The 19527-nt window shown below is 39.7% G+C and overlaps 1 protein-coding gene across 1 annotated transcript in view; it reads left to right on the top strand.

Moving 5' to 3' along the window:
- LOC125462329 (ankyrin repeat and fibronectin type-III domain-containing protein 1-like) overlaps window positions 1-19527 on the top strand; it is a 753498-nt gene that overhangs the window by 22738 nt on the left and 711233 nt on the right. The window contains exon 2 of the mRNA XM_048552254.2: window positions 5735-5919. Coding sequence (XP_048408211.1) covers window positions 5735-5919 — 185 coding nt within the window. The remainder of the gene's footprint in view (window positions 1-5734; window positions 5920-19527) is intronic.

Genomic DNA, 19527 nt, shown 5'->3' with positions numbered 1-19527 from the left:
GGAAATTTAATCCTGGGTACTAACATTCACAGCAGTTTTTGTTTCCAGCATTGATATACTTTAGTTTCAAGAGAACAAAAAAAAACTACCCCTTCTTCTTTAAGAGAAAAAGGTGCTTTTTAATCTGCAATGGTGACAATTTCCGTAGATTCAAAATAGAAAATTATGAGATCTGGGTTTTGGCATTAGAATGAGGAATGAAGGATAACGAGGATCATATTCTGGAAATCACTTTAAAGGCGAATAATCCTGACTCATGAAAGCCTGCCCACCAGCAGGTCAGGGATGTGATTGAGCTAAGTGCTACCTCCCTGGAAGAAGCTTGCCAGCTTCTTGGGGAAAATAGCCCCCTTGATCAGCAGCCTACCCACTTCTACAGATGCACTACAGCAACTTGCCAAACCTGTTCCGATAACACCTTTAAACCTCATCATTTCTTACACCTGGAAGAATGAGCAAAAAATGTGTGGGAACACCACTACCTGCAAGTTCTTATCCATGCAACACATATCCCAACTTGAAACTATATTGCTGTTCCTTTGCTGTTGCTGTATGAAAATGCTGGAATATTCTGCCTTACAACACTGTGGGTGTACTTACACCAGATGAAATGTAGCAGTTCAAGAAGGTGTCTCATCACTAGCTTGTCTGCAGCACTTAGTGATCGGCAATGGATATTGGCTTTGCCAATTACACTCAAATTTCTTGAACAAGTGAAGAAACTCAAGTACATCCGTGAAGGTACTTGGCTGTATAAACCGATACAATTTTATAATTTCATGTTATGTTTTGCATGAGAAATGTGTCTCTGTTCTTTTAAAAGATATGGTATGTTTCTGAATCTGTTGTTCTGTCCCTGTTGAACTAAGGTGAAGTTTGCTTGCTAAACATCCTAGTGAAGAAGAGTCAATCAATATGAAGCAATTCAATGAAATCCTGAATAAGTCTTCAGGATTCATCTAATACCTAGTGTTTCTCCTGAGGGATTATGCTGATCTAATGAGACCTTTTCACCTTTGAGAATACTTGATTTTGCGTTGTTCTGATGAAGTGCTTAGATGATCAATTGCAACCTAGCAGATTCAAATAGCAGATCTGTACAAATCACCAGCAATTCTGCCTCAATCAGACTCATAAACACAATTTATGCACTGGAGGAATCTGTGCTACATTTTCTTTTATGGGTTTGCTTTGTTCTTATGTTTTTATCTTTATATTTAGAGCTTTTGTTTGTCTTTATTCGTACTGTACTGCACATTGGGAACAAATTTATATCAGCCCCATGGGGCTGATGTAAAAAGTTTCAATGTCATGATGCTTTGAACTCTGCTCTTTCAATGCTGTGCAGTATTGCACTGCTTTCTGATTATCTTCTGTTATAATGGGGGGAAGGGCATGGCTAGCAGTGGGAGAAAAGAAGGAAGAATGATCTTGGGCATGGATTTGGAGACTTTGCTGCAGGAGATTTACAGAAAAGGATCATCCGTTTTTGAAGGATTTGGCACATCAATAAAGAGCAGAACAAGTGCAAAATGAATGTAGGTAACCCAGTGAATGTTGTCTCATTGTATTAAGCCTGCGTGTAGGTGGAGAACAAATTTGCTGGACTGTGCATGATTGTCAAAGTAACTGGACCAACATTTGACTTTATTTTCTAGTTTGTCTATAACTATGACTGGACCTCAACCTAACTTGGTACATTTCATGGAGGGAAAGGCACTGTGTTTAGCTGATGGTTTATCATTTTTGAATTTGACAGTGTACCTTGGCTGTTCTGAGAATTGTATAATCTGTTGTATCATTCTGTTGACCCATGTAAATGTGCCCAGCATCAAGTGTGGAACCAATGTAAGGTACCAAAATAGATCTCTTTCAAATTTCCTTTCAGGAAAGATTATACTCAATAAGAGGCAACATATGCAAGCAGAAGAGATTCCAAAAGCTGCAATGTTTGTTTCCTTAAAAGGAAACAGCCATTAAAATTCTGAAATTGGAGGCAGCAGGGACTGAGGGAATGATAATGTCACAGATCACTGCATCCATGCTTGTGGCTACTGTTGTTTCAGTTTCACCCTGATTAACTTACTCCCTCATTCATTTTCTCACTCGCAGGCAGATATGGCAAAACAATAACCTATTGCACTATGCTGTCTTGCCATGTTAACTCCATGTTGCAAAAGCTGCTTCTTTGCTAACATTCTGAAGAATTGTTTGTGTTGTTTTGTGTTTTTTTGGTGTCCCAACAGAGATAGAGCACTCAATATGCAACACCAACCAAGATCTCACAGCACCATGTATAACCCATACTTAAGGTGGCAAACATTATATCCACTGCTGAGGAAGCACCATTTATGAATGACAGATGAAGAGCAAAGCACAGCTAATCAGGTGCACGTGCAGGTGAAATCGCAAAAGATGTAACCTGCTGGACAGAGGACCATCACAAGGATTTCTTCAGTTGTTGTGCATCACTCAGATTATGAGGGTCTGTCTGGAAGTACATTGGTAGTTCAAAGTCAATACAGCGTGGAATAATTTTAGAGTGTGTAATTAGGCTTTTCAGTTGGACAAGTTAATTATACATCAGGAATTAATTTATGGCCCATCTAAACTCAACCATTCAGAAGGACCCCAACATTGCCCTCCATTTTACCATTTCTTCAACTCTCTCATGCTTTCCGGATTTTCGCCACCACTTTACTATGTGGAATCCATTTGTCAATCATGCCAAGTATAAAAAGAATTTTGTGTTCTTCTTGAGTAGTCAGATCCAATCCATGGCATCATGATTATGGGTTTGTCAAGAAGGAGAGTTTTGAATCCATAACAGATGGTACAGTGATGAAACCCCATGCTAATGGCACCAATCTGATCTATACCTAGCTATCTGGCTAACCAACCCCTCAAGGAACCTGGATTGGTGTGGACAATATATCTTGTACAGTTGTGTGTTGTAGCGGTTGATTGTGATGATAGAGACTCCAGTTTCTTTTCTAGGAAACGGGAATCTAAGGAATCTTTCATTCTTACTGTCTGCCATTGGCGTATGTTGGGAAGATTAACAAATTGATATTCTATCCTTTCAGTTCTGAGAAAGGGTCACTGGACCAGCGTATTAACTCCGATTGCTCTTCACAGATGCCGCCAGACCTGCTGAGCTTTTCTGGCAATTTCTGTTTTGGTTTCTAATTTCCAGCATCCATTGTTCTTACTTTTTTCATCTGATGTTCCATCTGTTTGGCCATGTTACAAATGCACCTTCCTTGGCCTTCAAGATTTGGAGTAAGGTTTGAACCCAGATCTTTTAGCTCAGAGGCGAAGATGCTATTTGTTGTGCCACAAGACACCCTGTCTTTCTGTTACAAGTCCTAAGAATCTATAGTCTTCAGCTCAACAGTTTTGGGTGGCTGACAATCACGTGCCTTACTAATGTTCAGCAATTTGTTTCCACTCAGCTCTGTAACTATGCTGAGACAGAGACCAGCAGCCTGGCAATGCTGGGAATTGGCACTGATGATGGATGCATGATGTCATATCAAAAACTCCCAACCAGTTCAGTTAAATGGCTAGTACTGCATTCTGCACCATCCTGGTTCAATCAATTTTTGTATCAATTCCCTAGTGCATGTAGTTGAATGGCTACCTACCGACTCAGCTCTAGTTACATATAATAACCGCCCACCTGACCTCTTACTCCCATTGGAAAACATTTTAGAAGGAGTAAACGATTAGCAATTAGGACATACATTTACATTGTTATAAATATAACATTTCTTTATGGAAAAATTCACTATGTACATTTTGTTACGGTCTCCACAGAGACTGATAACTTTCATAGAGAGATCTAAACTTCCACTTAACAGATAAAACAACAATATACTAAGACATCACATTTTAAAACTAAGTAAACACTAAAGACTAAACAAGTTTCACTTTATAGGCAATTTATACTTTAACCTATAGAAATAAACAATTCTCTTTTACTTTTCACTGTCCATAGAATTATAGTTCTTTTAAAAAACAGTTCACGGTTGTTCCCAGGGGCTGCTTCTATTTTACTTCCCCAATGACCAAAACTATCTCTTACAGTGAGGGTCATACAATAGGTTTCTTTCTCTAGGTCCAAACTAGGGAAGTCTTCCAGCTTCCTTTAATTTCTCAGAAATTCAGTCTGAACATGACTTTCCACTTGCATCCTGCGTGGTGAACAACAGTGACAGCATTTTCTCTGCTTAAGCTGCAGGCTGGCTGATTGTATCTTTTGCCATCTCCTCTCAGTTGGCTACAGCACAAACAAAACAAAACCATACCTGTTGATTGTGACATTCATTGATTTACGGGAAATGTCATTTCATCACCTCTCTCTTTTCTGTTGCAATGTATCTTACTGGAAATGCTGATTTAGTTAGCTTTGACTCCAACTTCCTTTCATCTTTGAAATAAAGGAATAGTTTAAGCTTAACTGTTTCCCACTCTATCCATAGCATCTTTCCGGGACTTTGGGAGGCTTGGCGTCCATTTGTTCCCAAGTTATAAACTGTTGACATTATGCCCATGTGTCAATACCTATTGCAAGCCTCTCTGAATAGAGCGACCTGACTCTTTCTCCAATCTATGACACTCGAACCTTGCAAACGTACTGTGAAGGAGATACTTAAACTGATCACGTCACTGCATTCTTTTACCTTACATGTGAAGCTGCTGACCCAAGCTATAATAATCGCATTTACCAAAAAGTACAATTCTAAAACATAATAATCAAGTAAAGTTTCAATTGGAATAATAAATTATGCATTGGAAAGATTAACAAAAGATGATGTGTTCGATAAGTCTGTCTGGTAAAAGCACCCTAAGTGTGAAAACGTATTATGCATGATGTTGTGGCAGTTTTGTGTACACTTTTGGGTAAAAATATAACTTATGTAAATAATGCCATCACTTCTATGGCATATAGCATGGAGTTGGGAGGGAGAGCTATAATTGTCATATGAAGTAAAATGGACTGCATGTCTGGTCAATTTATTTAGGTTGTACGTAATTTCTTATGTCAGTGTTGAATGCTTTGCCACTTGGAATTGGTTTTGCAAAAACATTGATATTCTCAATAAGACTGACTATACATGTTCTCAACCAGTGATGTTTCCATAGCAACAATGAGACTGTTTCAGAATTCTACTAAAAATTGCCCCTCTGAGCGATTACTGATGTGAAAACTAGCATTATTAAAATTGCACACTAGGTCCTGTGTCTGAAACTGAAGTGCAAGCATGTTGTTAGGTCAGAGTAGAGGGCAGTTTGGCTTACTTCACAAATCTGTTTTGCTTTCTTATCTGTGATTGATTAAAGCTGAAGCTGCAGTGACGTTTCTCAATTTGTTATGTGCCATAGGGTAATGTTTCTTAAGCTTTCTGTCTTTAAAAGGCTTAGTTTATAGCTTGTTACCATAGAGATAAGGATCTCTTATGACACTAAATTACCATCAGACAAACTGAACAAACTCTTATATGATTATTGTTTTTTTTGTTTGTTTTTATTGTTTTAACAAATACCATATTGATGAATCCCACGAAACACACAATTTTATGACCAAATTATGTATTGGAAACTTAAATTACTTTGTAGAATAAATGTATTCAGCTGTTCTTCTCTTGCTAATAATAATAATAATAATAATAACAACAGGCTGCATTTTTTTGTGCATTAAGGTGGAATTGCACTTGTGGTCTCTCCTTAGATCTTTAGACAGGAAGTTGCAGCGGCCACTGCTGGCAAAGTCTCGAACCCTTCCCAGTATTCCACAGTCACCAACTGTCACAAGAGCGCACAAAGAATTGTTATCTGACAGCAATGTTGGCAGAACTCAAAGTAAATTGTTGCTTACCACTGAAAGTCAAAAGGGATATCAAGTGCCATCATTTGGTGAGTTTAAAGTTAACTTTGTATTTAAGGCTACTATTGTGTCATTAAATACTTGTACATTTATAATGTTGTACAATATCAATTTCATAAAGCAAGCGGTGGGTTAATATACGGAGTTTCTTGTTCAGTAAAGAACTGTGTAAAATGGATATATTTTTGTTTTCTTCCTGTTTGCAATGCATCATTCAAAGCCATTTTATTTTCACTGTTGTATTAAGAGGTTCACAGTTCTGGTTGACAGCCTAAGCTCATTGTTTACAACAGCACAAAGATTGGAAAATTTACAGAAGCTGTTGAGATAAGTTAAAATCATTGATTTAATTCATTTCTCATTAACCTTTTAAACCTTTTTGGTAGAGACATAGAAGGTATAGGAGCAGGATTGGGCAATTCACCCTCTCCAAGCGAAAATAAAGCAAAGAGTTGCAGGTGCTGGCGATCCATTTGAAAACAGAAAGTACTGGAGAAATTCAGGGGGTGTGGTAGCATTTGTGGAGAGAAAACGGAGCTAATGTCTCAAGTCCAAAATTTCTTTGTCAGAATTGTTTCTGATGAAGGGTCACCAGACTTGCAGCACTAACTATTTTTCTCTCCACAGATGCTGCCAGATCTCCTGCAATTCTCTAGCACTTTCTGTTTTTGCTTCAGCCTCTCCAAGCTATCCTTGTTATAGTTGATCTCTGCCTCAACTCCACTTACCTGACTTTTCTCCGTATCTGTTTGCACTGTGATTCAACGAATACTTGTTAACCTAATTCTTGAAAATGTGAGGGAGGACAGGGAGGGTGAAGAGTTCTATAGTTTAGAGGGCCTGAGGAACAAATGAATTAGGAAACTGTTGATGAGTTTTCATTTTAACGCAGAAAGATTGTGGCATGTTTGGATCCTTGAATGAACAGGAGGGAAAATTCACTGCAGGATTGTTCACTGCAAAATTTAGGAAGTAAAGAGAAAAGAGAGAGAAAAAGTTTTACTGGAGAGAAGGATAGATAACATTTCAGAGCAGTGAAAGTGTGAATGAATTGGTAGTGGTCTTGACACAATGAACCCACATTTCACAAAGCAAAAACAAACATTTAGCAACTGGGGGCAACTGATTTTTGAAGCGTTACATTTCAAGGGTGTCCTTAATTCTTTGTCTCCGCACCCGCCCCCAGGAGCTAATAAGAATGTGAAAAATAATAATTCCAAGATCAACAGTTGTCACTATTTGTAAAGGAATCAGTGCATATTTCTGATGGTTTAGCTACTTGTCAAATTATGACAAACAAGGATACACCATTTATTTTAAAATGCTGCTTTTTCTTCTGGAACTTCTATTTCAGATAACAGTTGAGATTAAAACACAAAAATACAGTAACAGTACTAAAAGGAAAGAGCTAGCCTTTAGTTTTAGTAAATGGCTAGCAGTTCTCAGGTGTTGTTTAACTTTAGGTCTTTCTTAAGTGTGCTAGTAAATAGATATTGCGAACTTTCCATCGTTATTCCAGTAATTACATTGAACAGAATTGTGATTACATCTCAGTTGTAAAACTGCACTTATTGTTCGTTTTGTTTATTTGTTTAGCCTAGCTCAGTAAATTTTTTGCAGGAACCTGTTGCTGAAGATTGAAAAGATTTCAACCTCAAGTGATGACAATGGATTGCTGGCAGGTTCAGCTATCCAAAACAAGTTTCACCTGTTTTTAAATTGGCTATGTTGTGGACTTTTCTCTGCAGCAGTTTCTGCAACTGTATATACCAAGGGATAATGTACTAATGTGGAAATTGAAGTTTTAGAAATGTGGGATGGCACAAGAAAAATTGTTTTGAATAGCTTACCAGATTTAGAGTTGCAAATCAAAGGAGAAGTCGTTATGTTGGTGGGATGTAGTGAGAGGTATTTATGTTGAGAATTATAGTAGTCTTTCTGACAATCTATTGAGGAGATAGGCTGACTGTAGGCATCTTGAAGAAGGCTTTGAAATTTAAGTGTGAATCAAGAGATTTACAGACCGGAGAAGGTTTCAAGGCACCTAGTCAACAGTGGAAGAATTGAAAATATCTATAGTTTTTATACCTGCTTTGCTATCTTACCTGTGAGTGGTTAAATTGGACAGGTTAAAAGATAATGAATTTGCATTATTGCATATTGATACCTTATGTTCTCTGTGATTTGCCATGATATATTCAAAAGACTTGTGTGTTCCAGCAATCCCTTCAGTCATGCTCTTGGGAGCTCCTTACCCTGAGTAAGGAAAGACTTAGCAGTGAGGTCAGGAGACACTTTCTGTCATTATAGCATTTTAAAAGTTTCACTTGTTTTGGATTAATAGACCACGTGCTGAGGTGAAACTGTTATTACTTTTGAATGCTAGATAAGCATTCACAATGGCTTCAGCTGTCACTACAAATGTATTTGTCTCGGTGTCTGAAATTGGCGGCCAGTAATTGTGTACTATTTCCTTTGGGGGTTACCATTGACTGGATCCTGAACTGGAACAGCCAGTGATTAGAACAATACTTCTGAGGCTAGGAATTCTGTGTTGGGTAACACCCCTCCTGTCTCCTCCAATGCCTGTCCACCACAAGGCAAGAATGTGATGGAAGACTATCCATTTGCATGGATGCTTGATGTTTCCTCAACACTTAAGAAAGTCACCAGGTCTGGCAGCATCTGTGAAGAGAAAAACAGAGTTAACGTTTCAGGCCCAATGACCCTTCCTCAGAATAGTTATCTGGAAGGGTCACTGGACCTGAAACGTTAAATCTGTTTTTTCCTTCACAAATGCTGCTAGACCTGCTGAGCTTTTTCAGCAACTTTGTTTTTGTTCCTGATTTACAGCATCCACAGTTCTTTTGGTTTTTACTTAAGAAAGTCAATCGTCCAGCAGAAAACAGCCTTCTTGATTGGCATCTCAACCAAAGTCTTCAACATTCACTCTCTTCATAGCTGCTGCACAGTGACAGTGCTGTGCCACATATGCAAGATACACTAGAACAACTCACATAGATCCCTTCAAAACACATTCCAAACCCGCAACCTATTCCACCTACATGGATGATGGCAACAGATGCATGGGAACACCATCACCCACAAGTTTCTCTCCAATTACATATCATCTAGATTTGGAATTATATTATCATTCCATCATTGGGGGTGAAAATCATGGCTCTTTCTTCTTAAATATGAGTATCCTATATCCCAAGGACTACAACGTTTCAAGAAGGCAGCAAATTGTAAGAAGCAATAAATGCTGACCCAGGTATAACACCCTCACCCATGTACGGTGTCACAACTTAACTGTCAAGTGTGTGCTGATAATTATGCTCCACTGTTCCACAGTCAATTGCAAAACTTACAATTCTATAAAATCTCAATGAGACCACCAAAATGACCAGTTTTCTTGATTGACTGATACTCAGGATAAGAGCAATTCCCCTTGGATTTTGTCAATAACAATAAGTCAACTCTACATTTATTGAAACACACTTAATAAGGGCAAAGAAAGGATTCCTAATCTAATTGTTTGCAACTTAAACTAAACCCTTTCAAAAACCCGTAAGTATACGCACTGAATCACAGTTAACATAGACCAAAGCTAAATGGTTTAATGCATTTACTGTGGTTGGGAAAAAAAAGAGTTTAGACAGGGTAAACAACATTTTGCAGAGAGAAATCCAGACCACAAGGTTCAAAGTTATTTCCTCATAGTCCTTTTGATTTTATGCTGTTCACTATAGGGTGACAATCATTCTTTAATTTGCTGATTTGGCAGAACTAGGTCTTTTCTTGTTTTGTAATTTTTTTAAAAAAAACCCTTTCTGGTTTTTCCTTTACCCTGAGAAAGAGGAAGATGCACGTTTTCTGTCTGCAGGTGCAAAGGTTTCCCTCATCTACTGTCCTGTGACTGTAGATTTTTGAAATGCTGCAGCTCAACCAATGAGGTTGTCAGGCAGAAAATCTCTAACTCAAAACTCTTGGTGCCACACAGTGACATTGTATCAAGACATATGTAGCACTCCATTTTCAAGTTATAAAACCTTTTTTAACATCTATAGAAGTCCAACTCCCATTTTAATTTATGTTTTCAAAAAAAAGTGATCTCTTACAATGAATAAATACGTCACCCAGGCTTCAGTTGCACTTAGATTCCCATTGACTAACCTGTAAATTCCAGTTGACTTGAACACTGGTGTTAATTGTCCCTGTATTTGTGATAATAGGCCACCCACAATCACCTACCCTTTGTTCTTCCCTCTTTCTAATTCTAACCCTGTCATTTCCCAAATGGGAACATGCTGACAACCAGAATGGCACTTTCTGACAATTATTTGGCACTTCGCCAGTGTTGCTCTGATGTATAGCAACCAAATGAGGTTGACATCATCCTATGTTTTTAAAACCTCTCAGTGAGTTGCAGCAAATTTTCTCTTGATTTTTTTCATTTTGAGCGCCTAGCTATGACACTTCAATTAAACTTAGTTAATCAGAACAAAAGTGGAAAGCCTGTTTCAATGACTTCTTATGTGAAGGACAGTGAAGATTTGTTACTTTATTATTTGTTCTGAAAAGTCATAAAATGTGACATCAAACAGACATTAATATGTGTAATGAGCTTACAAAGAATAGAGGATGTACAGTGCAGACAAATGGTAATGGTGATTAATGCAGTTACAGATCTTCAGACCCCTTCGGGATTTGAGAATGAAATACCTTTAATCCAGTTCTTTTACAGTTCTGTTTCTTTAGCAGTGGCACAATTTGCAATTTTTGAGCTCTCAGTGAGTGATCATTTATCCAAGTTGCCTTTTCACTGCTGTGATTGAGTCTGAGCTTGTGAGAAAGAAGAACAGCATTCGGTATTATTCATGTTATCAGGCCATGTGCGTGTTCTCTCTTTTTGCTCAAAGGGTGCTGTTCTGAGATTATTTCTTTACAAATTTGGTGTTTGTGTTACTGTTTCAATCTGACTAGTTGTAGGCAACATTTCATCTCTCAATATGTGCAGTTATCAAGCAAGTGTGAGTAAAGCAGGGGATACAAATTTCTTGACACCTCATTGAGTTTTGGTGTCTGTTGATTAAAATGCTAGTTACAAGGCAGCTAAGTTTTGAGCATTCTATCTGGGTTGCACAGGCTTATCAACAAATTGTTTTTTAAAACATATTTTTAGTCCATAAAAGCTGTTATTAAACTCGAATGATGAAAGTTGAATAATTAATTGATAGCCCCATTTTCACAATGATTTTAATAGAGAAAAAATGAAAAGTGTAAGAACTGTATATTTATAATTGCACATTCTGAACAGTATAATTTATTCTAGAATACTTTCTTTTTTCAGATTGAAGAAAAGAAATGGGCAATGATTAATTAAATTCATTGTTGGATTACACATGTATTTCATTAAATATGAGTTGCAATCTGAATATGAATTGCAGAAAACTTGTATGCAGGTACGGAAGTTAATGAGGAAGACAGATGGCATTTTGGCATTTATTGCTAAAGGATTAGAGTATAAAAATAGGAAAATGTTGCTGCAACTGTACAAAGCATTGATGAGACTGCACCTGGAGTATTCTGTACAATTCTGGTCTACTTATTCAAGGAGGGACAGAGTTCTTTTGGAGGCAGTTCAGAGGAGGTTCACTAAATTGTTTTTAGAGATGAGGGTTTTGTCTTACAAAGAGAGATTGATCAGTTTAGGCCCGTACTCTCTGGACTTTAGAAAGGTGAGAAGAGGTCAAATTGAGGTATATAAGATGCTAAAAGGGATTGACAAAGTAGATGTAGCAAGAATGTTTCCTTATGTGAAGCAATCTAGAATGAAATGTCATAGTTTTAGGGTAGGAGTAGCAGATTTAAAATAGAGATAAGGAGAAATTACTTCGCTGAAAAGATCATGAATCTGTGGAACTCACTACTCCACAGGAAAGTGGATGCTGGGATATTAAGTTTAAGGAGGAGATATATTTTTAATTGGAAATGAGTTGAAGGGTTATGGAGAGTGAACAGAAATGTGTTGAGGCTCAGATGAGATCAACTGTGGTCAAATCAAATGGTAGAATCTTGATTAGTATGTGGATCAAGGGAAAATGCAGGAAATTGGATATGAGGAATGTTGGATCAGCCCTTCTATAGGCTTGGGGTGCGGAACAACCTATGCCTGTTCCTGTTTCTTACAGTCTTATGATGTAAATTGGCTCAAGGGCTGAATTTGTCTATTCCTGCACCTAGTTCTTATGTTGTTATGTAATGGAAACGGTACCCATATTGACTATTTGTCAGATCATGCAGCAATTTGCATGTCTCTGTAGTGCAATCCGTTAGCGCGTGCAGTTATTAACTGAAAGGTTGGTGGCTCAAACCCACACGGGGACGATGTGTCTTCGCTTAGGGCGGCACGGTGGCTCAGTGGTTAGCACTGCAGCCTTACAGCACCACAAACCCGGGTTTGATTCCATCCTTGAACGACTGTCTGTGTGGAGTTTGCACGTCCTCCAGGTGCTCTGGTTTCCTCCCACAGTCCAAAGACGTGCAGGGTAGGTGGATTGGCCATGCCAAATTGCCCGTACCGTTCAGGGATGTGTAGATGAGATGGGTTATAGGGGTATGGGTCTGGGGAGGATGCTGTGATGGTCGGTGTGGACTTGTTGGGTTGAAGGGCCTGTTTGCACACTGTAGGGATTCTGTGATTCTATGAAGCAATCATTGTGAGTTCCAGTCAGTGTCTGTATAGATGTACAGATCTATACAGATGTGCATAGAAAATAAAACATTTAAAACAGGTGGATGAGCGGGCAACTTGACCCTGTGCTGCATGATCTTGGCTGATCATGCGATTTCAGTATCCCTGCTTTCTTTTAATACCCCTTGATCCCTTTAGGCACCAGGCCCACATATAGCTCTCTCTTAAATATACATAATAAATTAGGGCAGCATGGTGGCTCAGTGGGTATCACAGCAGCCTCACAGCGCCAGGGACCCGGGTTCGATTCCAGCCTCGGGTGACTGTCTGTGCGGAGTTTGCACATTCTCCCCGTGTCTGCGTGTGCTCCGGTTTCTTCCCACAGTCCAAAGATGTGAAGGCTAGATGGATTGGCCATGCTAAATTGCCCGTAGTGTTCAGGAGTGTGTGGGTTATAGGCAGATGGGTCTGGGTGGGATGCTTCAAGGGGCGTTGTGGACTTGTTGGGCCGAAGGGCTTGTTCGTACACTGTAGGGAGTCTAATCTAATCTAAAAACTGGCCCCAACAGCTTCCTGTGGGCGAGAATTCCACAGGTTCACAGTGCTCTGAGTGAAGAAATTCCTCCTGAACTCAGTCCTGAATGGTTTACCCCTTACCCTTAGACTGTGACCCCTAATTCTGGACATCCCCAACATGGGGAACACTTTTTCCACGTCTAGCCTTTCCAGTCCTATCAGGATTTTATGTTTCTATGATTCCGTCCTCCTCCTTCTACATTCCAGCAAATACCTAGCCCAGTTGATCCGGCCTTTTCTCATATGTCTGTCCTGCCATCCCAGGATTCAGTCTGTTGAACTAACGCTGGACTCCCTCAATAGCAAGAATGTCCTTCCTCAGACTGGGAGACCAAAATTGCACAGAATACTCAAGTGTGGCCTGACCAAGGCCCTGTAGAACTGCAGCAAAACATCTTTACTCCGATACTCAAATACTTTTGCTATGAAGGCCTGTATGCCATTATCTTTCCTCACTGCTTGTTGTACCTGCTGGCCAACCTTCAGCGACTGTTCCTCCATGATACCCAGGTCTCATTACACCTCACCTTTTCCTAAACTGCCACCATTCAGGTAATAATCTGTCTTCCTGTTTTTGTGACCAAAGAGGATAACCTCACAATTATCCACATTGTTTTGCATTTGCCAATATTTGCTCATTCAGCCAGTTTGTCCAAGTCACCCAGCAGCCTTTTAACATCCTCCTCCATAGCACACACTGCCACCCAGCTTAATGATATAGATGTACATTCAGAACTCATTGGTGAGACAAAAGCAATGAGACTGAATATTCTATATCTTGATCTCACTAAACCATTGATATATTGGGACAACATTCTGAGGGAAGGGCTAAATTCTCAGTGATAGATACCAGGCAACATGATACCAGAGATAGATAAGCTGACTCAGTGGTTATCACTGCTGCCTAACAGCGCCAGGGACCCGCATTTGATTCCAGCCTTGGGTAACTGCCTGTGTGGAGTTTGCACATTCTCCCCATGTCTGTATGGATTTTGTCTGGGGACTGTAGTTTCCTCCCACTGTCCAAAGGTGTGCAGGCTTGGTGGATTAGCTATGGGAAATGCAGGGTCACAGGATAGGGTCGGTGGTGGGTCTGGATGAGATGCTGTTTGGAGAGTTAGTGTAGACTCAATGGACTGAATGGCCTGCTTCCACACTGTTGGCATTCTATGACTCTATGACTTCTGAATCTGCATTGCAATATATTTTAAGTGTGGGAGAATAAGGCGTCTAAACTTCTTCGGGATCCCTCTGATATTCCACTGTAATTGATGAGTGACACTAGAGGAAATCTGTGGTTTGTGAAAGTTCCAAGTTGCCTTGTAAGCCATGAGATGGGCTGAAAGGAGAAGGGGCTTCCTTTCAAACTCATTACATATTCAAGAAAAAGGCAGACTGTTTTGAAGCTCACGAGGCTCATCTGGACTTTGATGTCCAGTTGCTGTCTTTAATGCCACAGGGACAGATTTCACTCCTTGAACTCAGAACAGGTTGCCTGAAGTTATTTAATTTGCTTTCTCTGTTGTAATATTACAGTCAATTTGGTTACTCTGTTTCATCTCTTGATTTTTCTTTTGCCATATTTTTGATTTTTGTAATAAGCATAATTAAAGGAGACTGTTACAGCACTGACACAGACATCTGAATCAAATCAAGCTCCCTACCTCTGTATTTGCAATACAGTGGAATTAAAGCCTTCAAAAGTCATCAGAATTAATCCCAGTGGTCCCTAAGCAGACTTTTTTGAATAACCAGTTCCAGGCTTTGTGAATGATTGATTCTAGACTCTGGGTTTATCACTTAAACCAAAAGACTTAGCAATTATTAACAATGCAGTAACTTTAGCAGAGCGGAATTAAACAACAGGAGTAGTCTCTGTGATGGCTGAGAATTTGACCAAATAAGCTTTGTTTTCAGTTGGAAATCTGCGAAATTAAAGCAGAAAATGCTGTAGTCTGAAGTCCAGTTCTGAATAAGAGTCATATTGGACTCAAAATGTAAACTTTTGTTTCTTCTCCACAGGTGCTGCTGGACCTGCTGAATTTTTCCAGCATTTCCTTCCCATTTCTTGACTTCACTGTTTCCACATCTGGAAGTAGGCTGTCCACAAACATCCATTATAAACCCACTGACTTCCACAGTTATATTGACTGCACATCCTTGTACCTTGCTTCCATTGCATCAGTTTCTCCTTCTTCACATCTGTTCTGATGATGCCATCTTCCAAAGGGTGCCTCTGAAAAGTTCTCCTTTTTCATCAAATGAGGTTTGCTCCCTACAATGGTTTACAGGGCCCTCAACAGTGTCCAGCCCATTTTCTGTAATTCTGTTGTCCCAAATCAACGATAATGTTCCCTCTTCTTCATTTTCCACCTCTCCAGTTTCTGCATTCAAAGGATCATCCTCTGCCATTTTAATTACCTCTACCAGGATTCAACCATGAAACACATTTTCCCCTTCCCTCCACTTGCCTCCATTCTCAGTATTCCGCAGGGACCATTCCCTGTGCAAAATCCTGGTTCACTCCTCTATCCCTTCCATCACATCCTTACCCAATGGCACCTTCCTATGCATACACAGATGGGAAACACTTTCCCTTTTTATCTCCTGTTAAAGGCCTTAAAAACACCACCAGGTGCACCTGTGGTTTACCTGTACTTATTTAGATCTACTGTACTATATTTACTGCTCACAGTGTGTCTTCCTTTACATTGGCGAGACCAGATGTAGACCAACTTGATTTTGGCCATTCAGTTTAGTTAAACACCCGACTAGTGTTTTCTTTGTGTCTTATTGACTTTGCTATCTGCATAGAGGACTCACTTCCTCCTTTTTACAACTATCATTTACAACTAATTTACATTTCTGTTTTTCTTACCACCATCAATACTCATGTTGTCTTTTGCTTTGGACACCATTTTAATCTGTTGCATTCATTCCTCCTCTCCCTCTGTTAATAGCATGAAAAATACAATTTACTAGCCCCTTTCAGTTCTGGAGAAGTCATAATGGAATTGAAGTTTTACCTGTTTTTCTGTCTCCACTGATGTTTCCAGACTGCGGAATTTACCTAGCATTTTCTGTTTTTTATTACATGTTCTCATCCCTCTTGACTGATATAACTTTTTTATAAATTAACGATTTATTGATGTCCCTTAATTATGCCATTACATTATGAAAAGTCCTGTCTGTATTCAATGTGCTAAAGTTATTAATAATTTTAAGGACCGCAAATGAGTTGCCCCTTTAGCCACCTTATCCTAAGAGAAAAGAGGCAGTCTATTCTTTTCCAGATATATGTACTTACTTATTCCTCATATTGTCCTTTAAGCCCACTTTGCAATCTCCCCAGTGTGTCTCTATCTTTTTTACGATATGGTGACCAAAGCCAGAAATATGCTTTTCAGTATGTTCTAACCAAGATTTGATATATGCTGAACATAACTTTCCTACTTTTCAATTCTATCAATTTAGAAATAGAGCCAAGTACATAAAAGAACTCAGCCTTGCTTATTTTATGACTTTCTTAATCATTGGTAGTCCAAAATTCCTTAGTCATCTAGATTTGCACCTTCTATGTATTAATAAGATCTCTTTATTCTACCTATCAAAATATATTATCCTATGTTTATTTGTGTTGCACTTGATTTGACAATGATTTGCCCACATTTTGGGTCTTTTAACATCTTAAAATCACAAGATATAGGTAGGATAGAAGTAGGACATTGAGCCCATTGAGTCTGCTATACCACTCAATGTGGTTTTGTCGGATCTTCACCTCCACTTTCCTGCCATTTCCGTATAACTCTGATTTCCTTACTGAATATGTTTGTCTCAGCCCTGAATGTACTTAACAACTTAGCCTCATCAGCTCTCTGGAATAAAGAATTCCACAGATTCACTATGCTCTGTATGAAGAAATTCCTCTTCACCTCTTAAATGTGCAACCCCTTCTTCTGAGATTGTCTTCTGCTTCTAGACTGTCCCACAAGCGGAAACCATCTTTCCGCATTCATGCTAAGTACAGGCCCAACCTACTCAACTTGTCCTCATAAGACAATTTCTCCATACCTATTATCAGCCTAGGTGAACCATCGCTGGACTGCCTGCAATGTTCGTATATATTTCCTTACACACTCAAAGCTGGTAACAGTATTCCAACTGTGGTCTGACCAGTTCCTTGAATAGTTTGAGCAAAAGTGCCTGACTTTTAAACTCCATTCCCTTTGAAATAAAGGCCAACACTCTGCTTGCCTTTTTTTTGCTTGTGGGATATGAATGTCTGCGACTGAAGATCATTTATTGCCTGTCCCTAGTTGCCTTTGAGATGGTGGTAGTGAGCTGCCTTCTTGAACTGCTGCAGTCAACCTGCTATAGTATTGAAGCATGGTGCCCTTAGAGAGGGAATTGCAGGATTTTGAACCAGCGATGTTAAGGAAACGGTAATATATTTCCAAGTCAGCTTGGTGAGTGACATGGAGGGGAACGTGCAGGTGGCGGTCTTCCCATTATCTTCTTGCCTTGCCCTCCTAGATGGAAGTGGTCATAGGCTTGGAAGATCCTGTCTGAGGATCTTCAGTGAATTTTTGCGATTATCATGTAGATAGTACACATTTCTGCTTCTGAGTGCCAGTGGTGGAGAGAGTGGATGCCTGTGGATGTGGTGCCAGTCAAGTGGGCACCTTTGTCCTGATGGTGTCAAGCTTCTTGAGTGCTGTTGGAGCTGCCCTCATCCAGGCAAGTGGGGAGCACACCGTCACACTCCTGACTTGTGCCTTGTAGATGATGGACAGGCTTTGAGGAGTCAGGTGTTGCGTATACTGCATTCGATATTAACGTTCACTTCTCTAGAAGCCTTGGAGGGGATGGAGCATAGATTCATAAGAATGATTCTGGGGCTCAAAGTTTTAAACATGAGCACACGTTGTATAGACTAGGCTTGTATTCCCTTAAATATCAAACATTAAGTTCTGATCTAATTAATGTGCTTGAGGTAATGAAAGGGTTTGCTGGAGTAGATAGGGAGAGCCTATTGATTTTGCTGGAATATACAAAATAGGGCTTTTCCATCGAGGATGGGTATTTTTGTGGACCCCTCTCCTCCAGTGAGTTGTATAATTATCCACTATCTGGATGTGGCATGACCGCAGAACTTAATTCTGATCCCTTTGTAGTATATCAACCATTGGTTGTCACTTTACTCAGTCTGTCAGTTGCTGTTTATGCTGCTTGGCATGCAGGTAGACCTGTAAGGTTTTGGAGCAGATTTGTAGCTTGGGTTGTGGGTGTTGAGGTTGGTTGGATCGCCGAGCTGGTTTGTTGTTCCACGGACGTTTCATTACCATGCTGCATAACATCATCGATGTAGTCCTGTTTGGAGGCTTCAGAAGGTTGACACCTTATTTTTAGGCTTGCCTGGTGCCGTTGTTGGCACATCCTCCTGCACTCTCCATTGAGTAGGGTTGATCTTGTGGCTTGATGGAAATGGTTAAGTGTGGAATATGCTGGGCCATCAGATTTCAAAATGTGCTGGAGTACAATTTTGCTGCTATTATTGCCCCACAACACCTCCTAGATGCTCAGTCTTGATCTGTTGCTAGGTGCATTTACATTCTGCCCCATTTAGCATGATGATAGTGCTGCACAACACTATGGAGGGTATTCTAAATATGAAAGTGGGACTTTGTCTCAATGAGAACTGCGTGGTGGTTAATGTTGTTGATACTGTCATGGATACATCTGCAACTGGCAGGTTGGTAAGGATGAATTTAGATATGTTTTTCCATTTTGGTTGGTGTGTTGGTTTCTTCACTACCTTCTGCAGACCCAGTTCAGTGATTATGTCCTTTAGGATCCAGCCAGCTTGATAGGTAGTGCTGCTGCTGAACCACTTTTGGTGGTGGACATTGAAATTCCACACCCAGAATACATTTTACACCCTTGCCACCCTCAGTGCTTGCTCCAAGTGTTGTTCAACGTGGAGTAGTACTGATTCATCAGCCAAAGGAGGATACTATGTGGTAATCAGCTGGAGGTTTTCTTGGCCGTGTTTAACCCGAAGACATTAGGCGTAGGATGCATCCTATCAGGTCCAGGAGACTGATTGGTCTTCAGATCCATTAGATTCCTTCGCACTTTTTCTCTAGACATAGTCATTGCCTTTATTTCCGCTCCTCTTTTTGCCCTTGATTATAGAACAAAGAACATTACAGCACAGTACAGGCCCTTCGGCCCTCAATGTTGTGCCGACCTGCCATACCAATCTGAAGCCTGTCCAACCTACACTGTTCCATGTACGTCCATATGCTTGTCCAATGACGACTTAAATGTACTTAAAGTTGGCGAATCTACTACCGTTGCAGGC

This window comes from Stegostoma tigrinum, chromosome 23 (assembly GCF_030684315.1).
Source record: "Stegostoma tigrinum isolate sSteTig4 chromosome 23, sSteTig4.hap1, whole genome shotgun sequence".
Classification (NCBI taxonomy): Eukaryota; Metazoa; Chordata; class Chondrichthyes; order Orectolobiformes; family Stegostomatidae; genus Stegostoma; species Stegostoma tigrinum.
The sequence above is the reverse complement of the archived record's forward strand: the minus strand, read 5'-3'. Positions and strand labels throughout refer to the sequence as shown.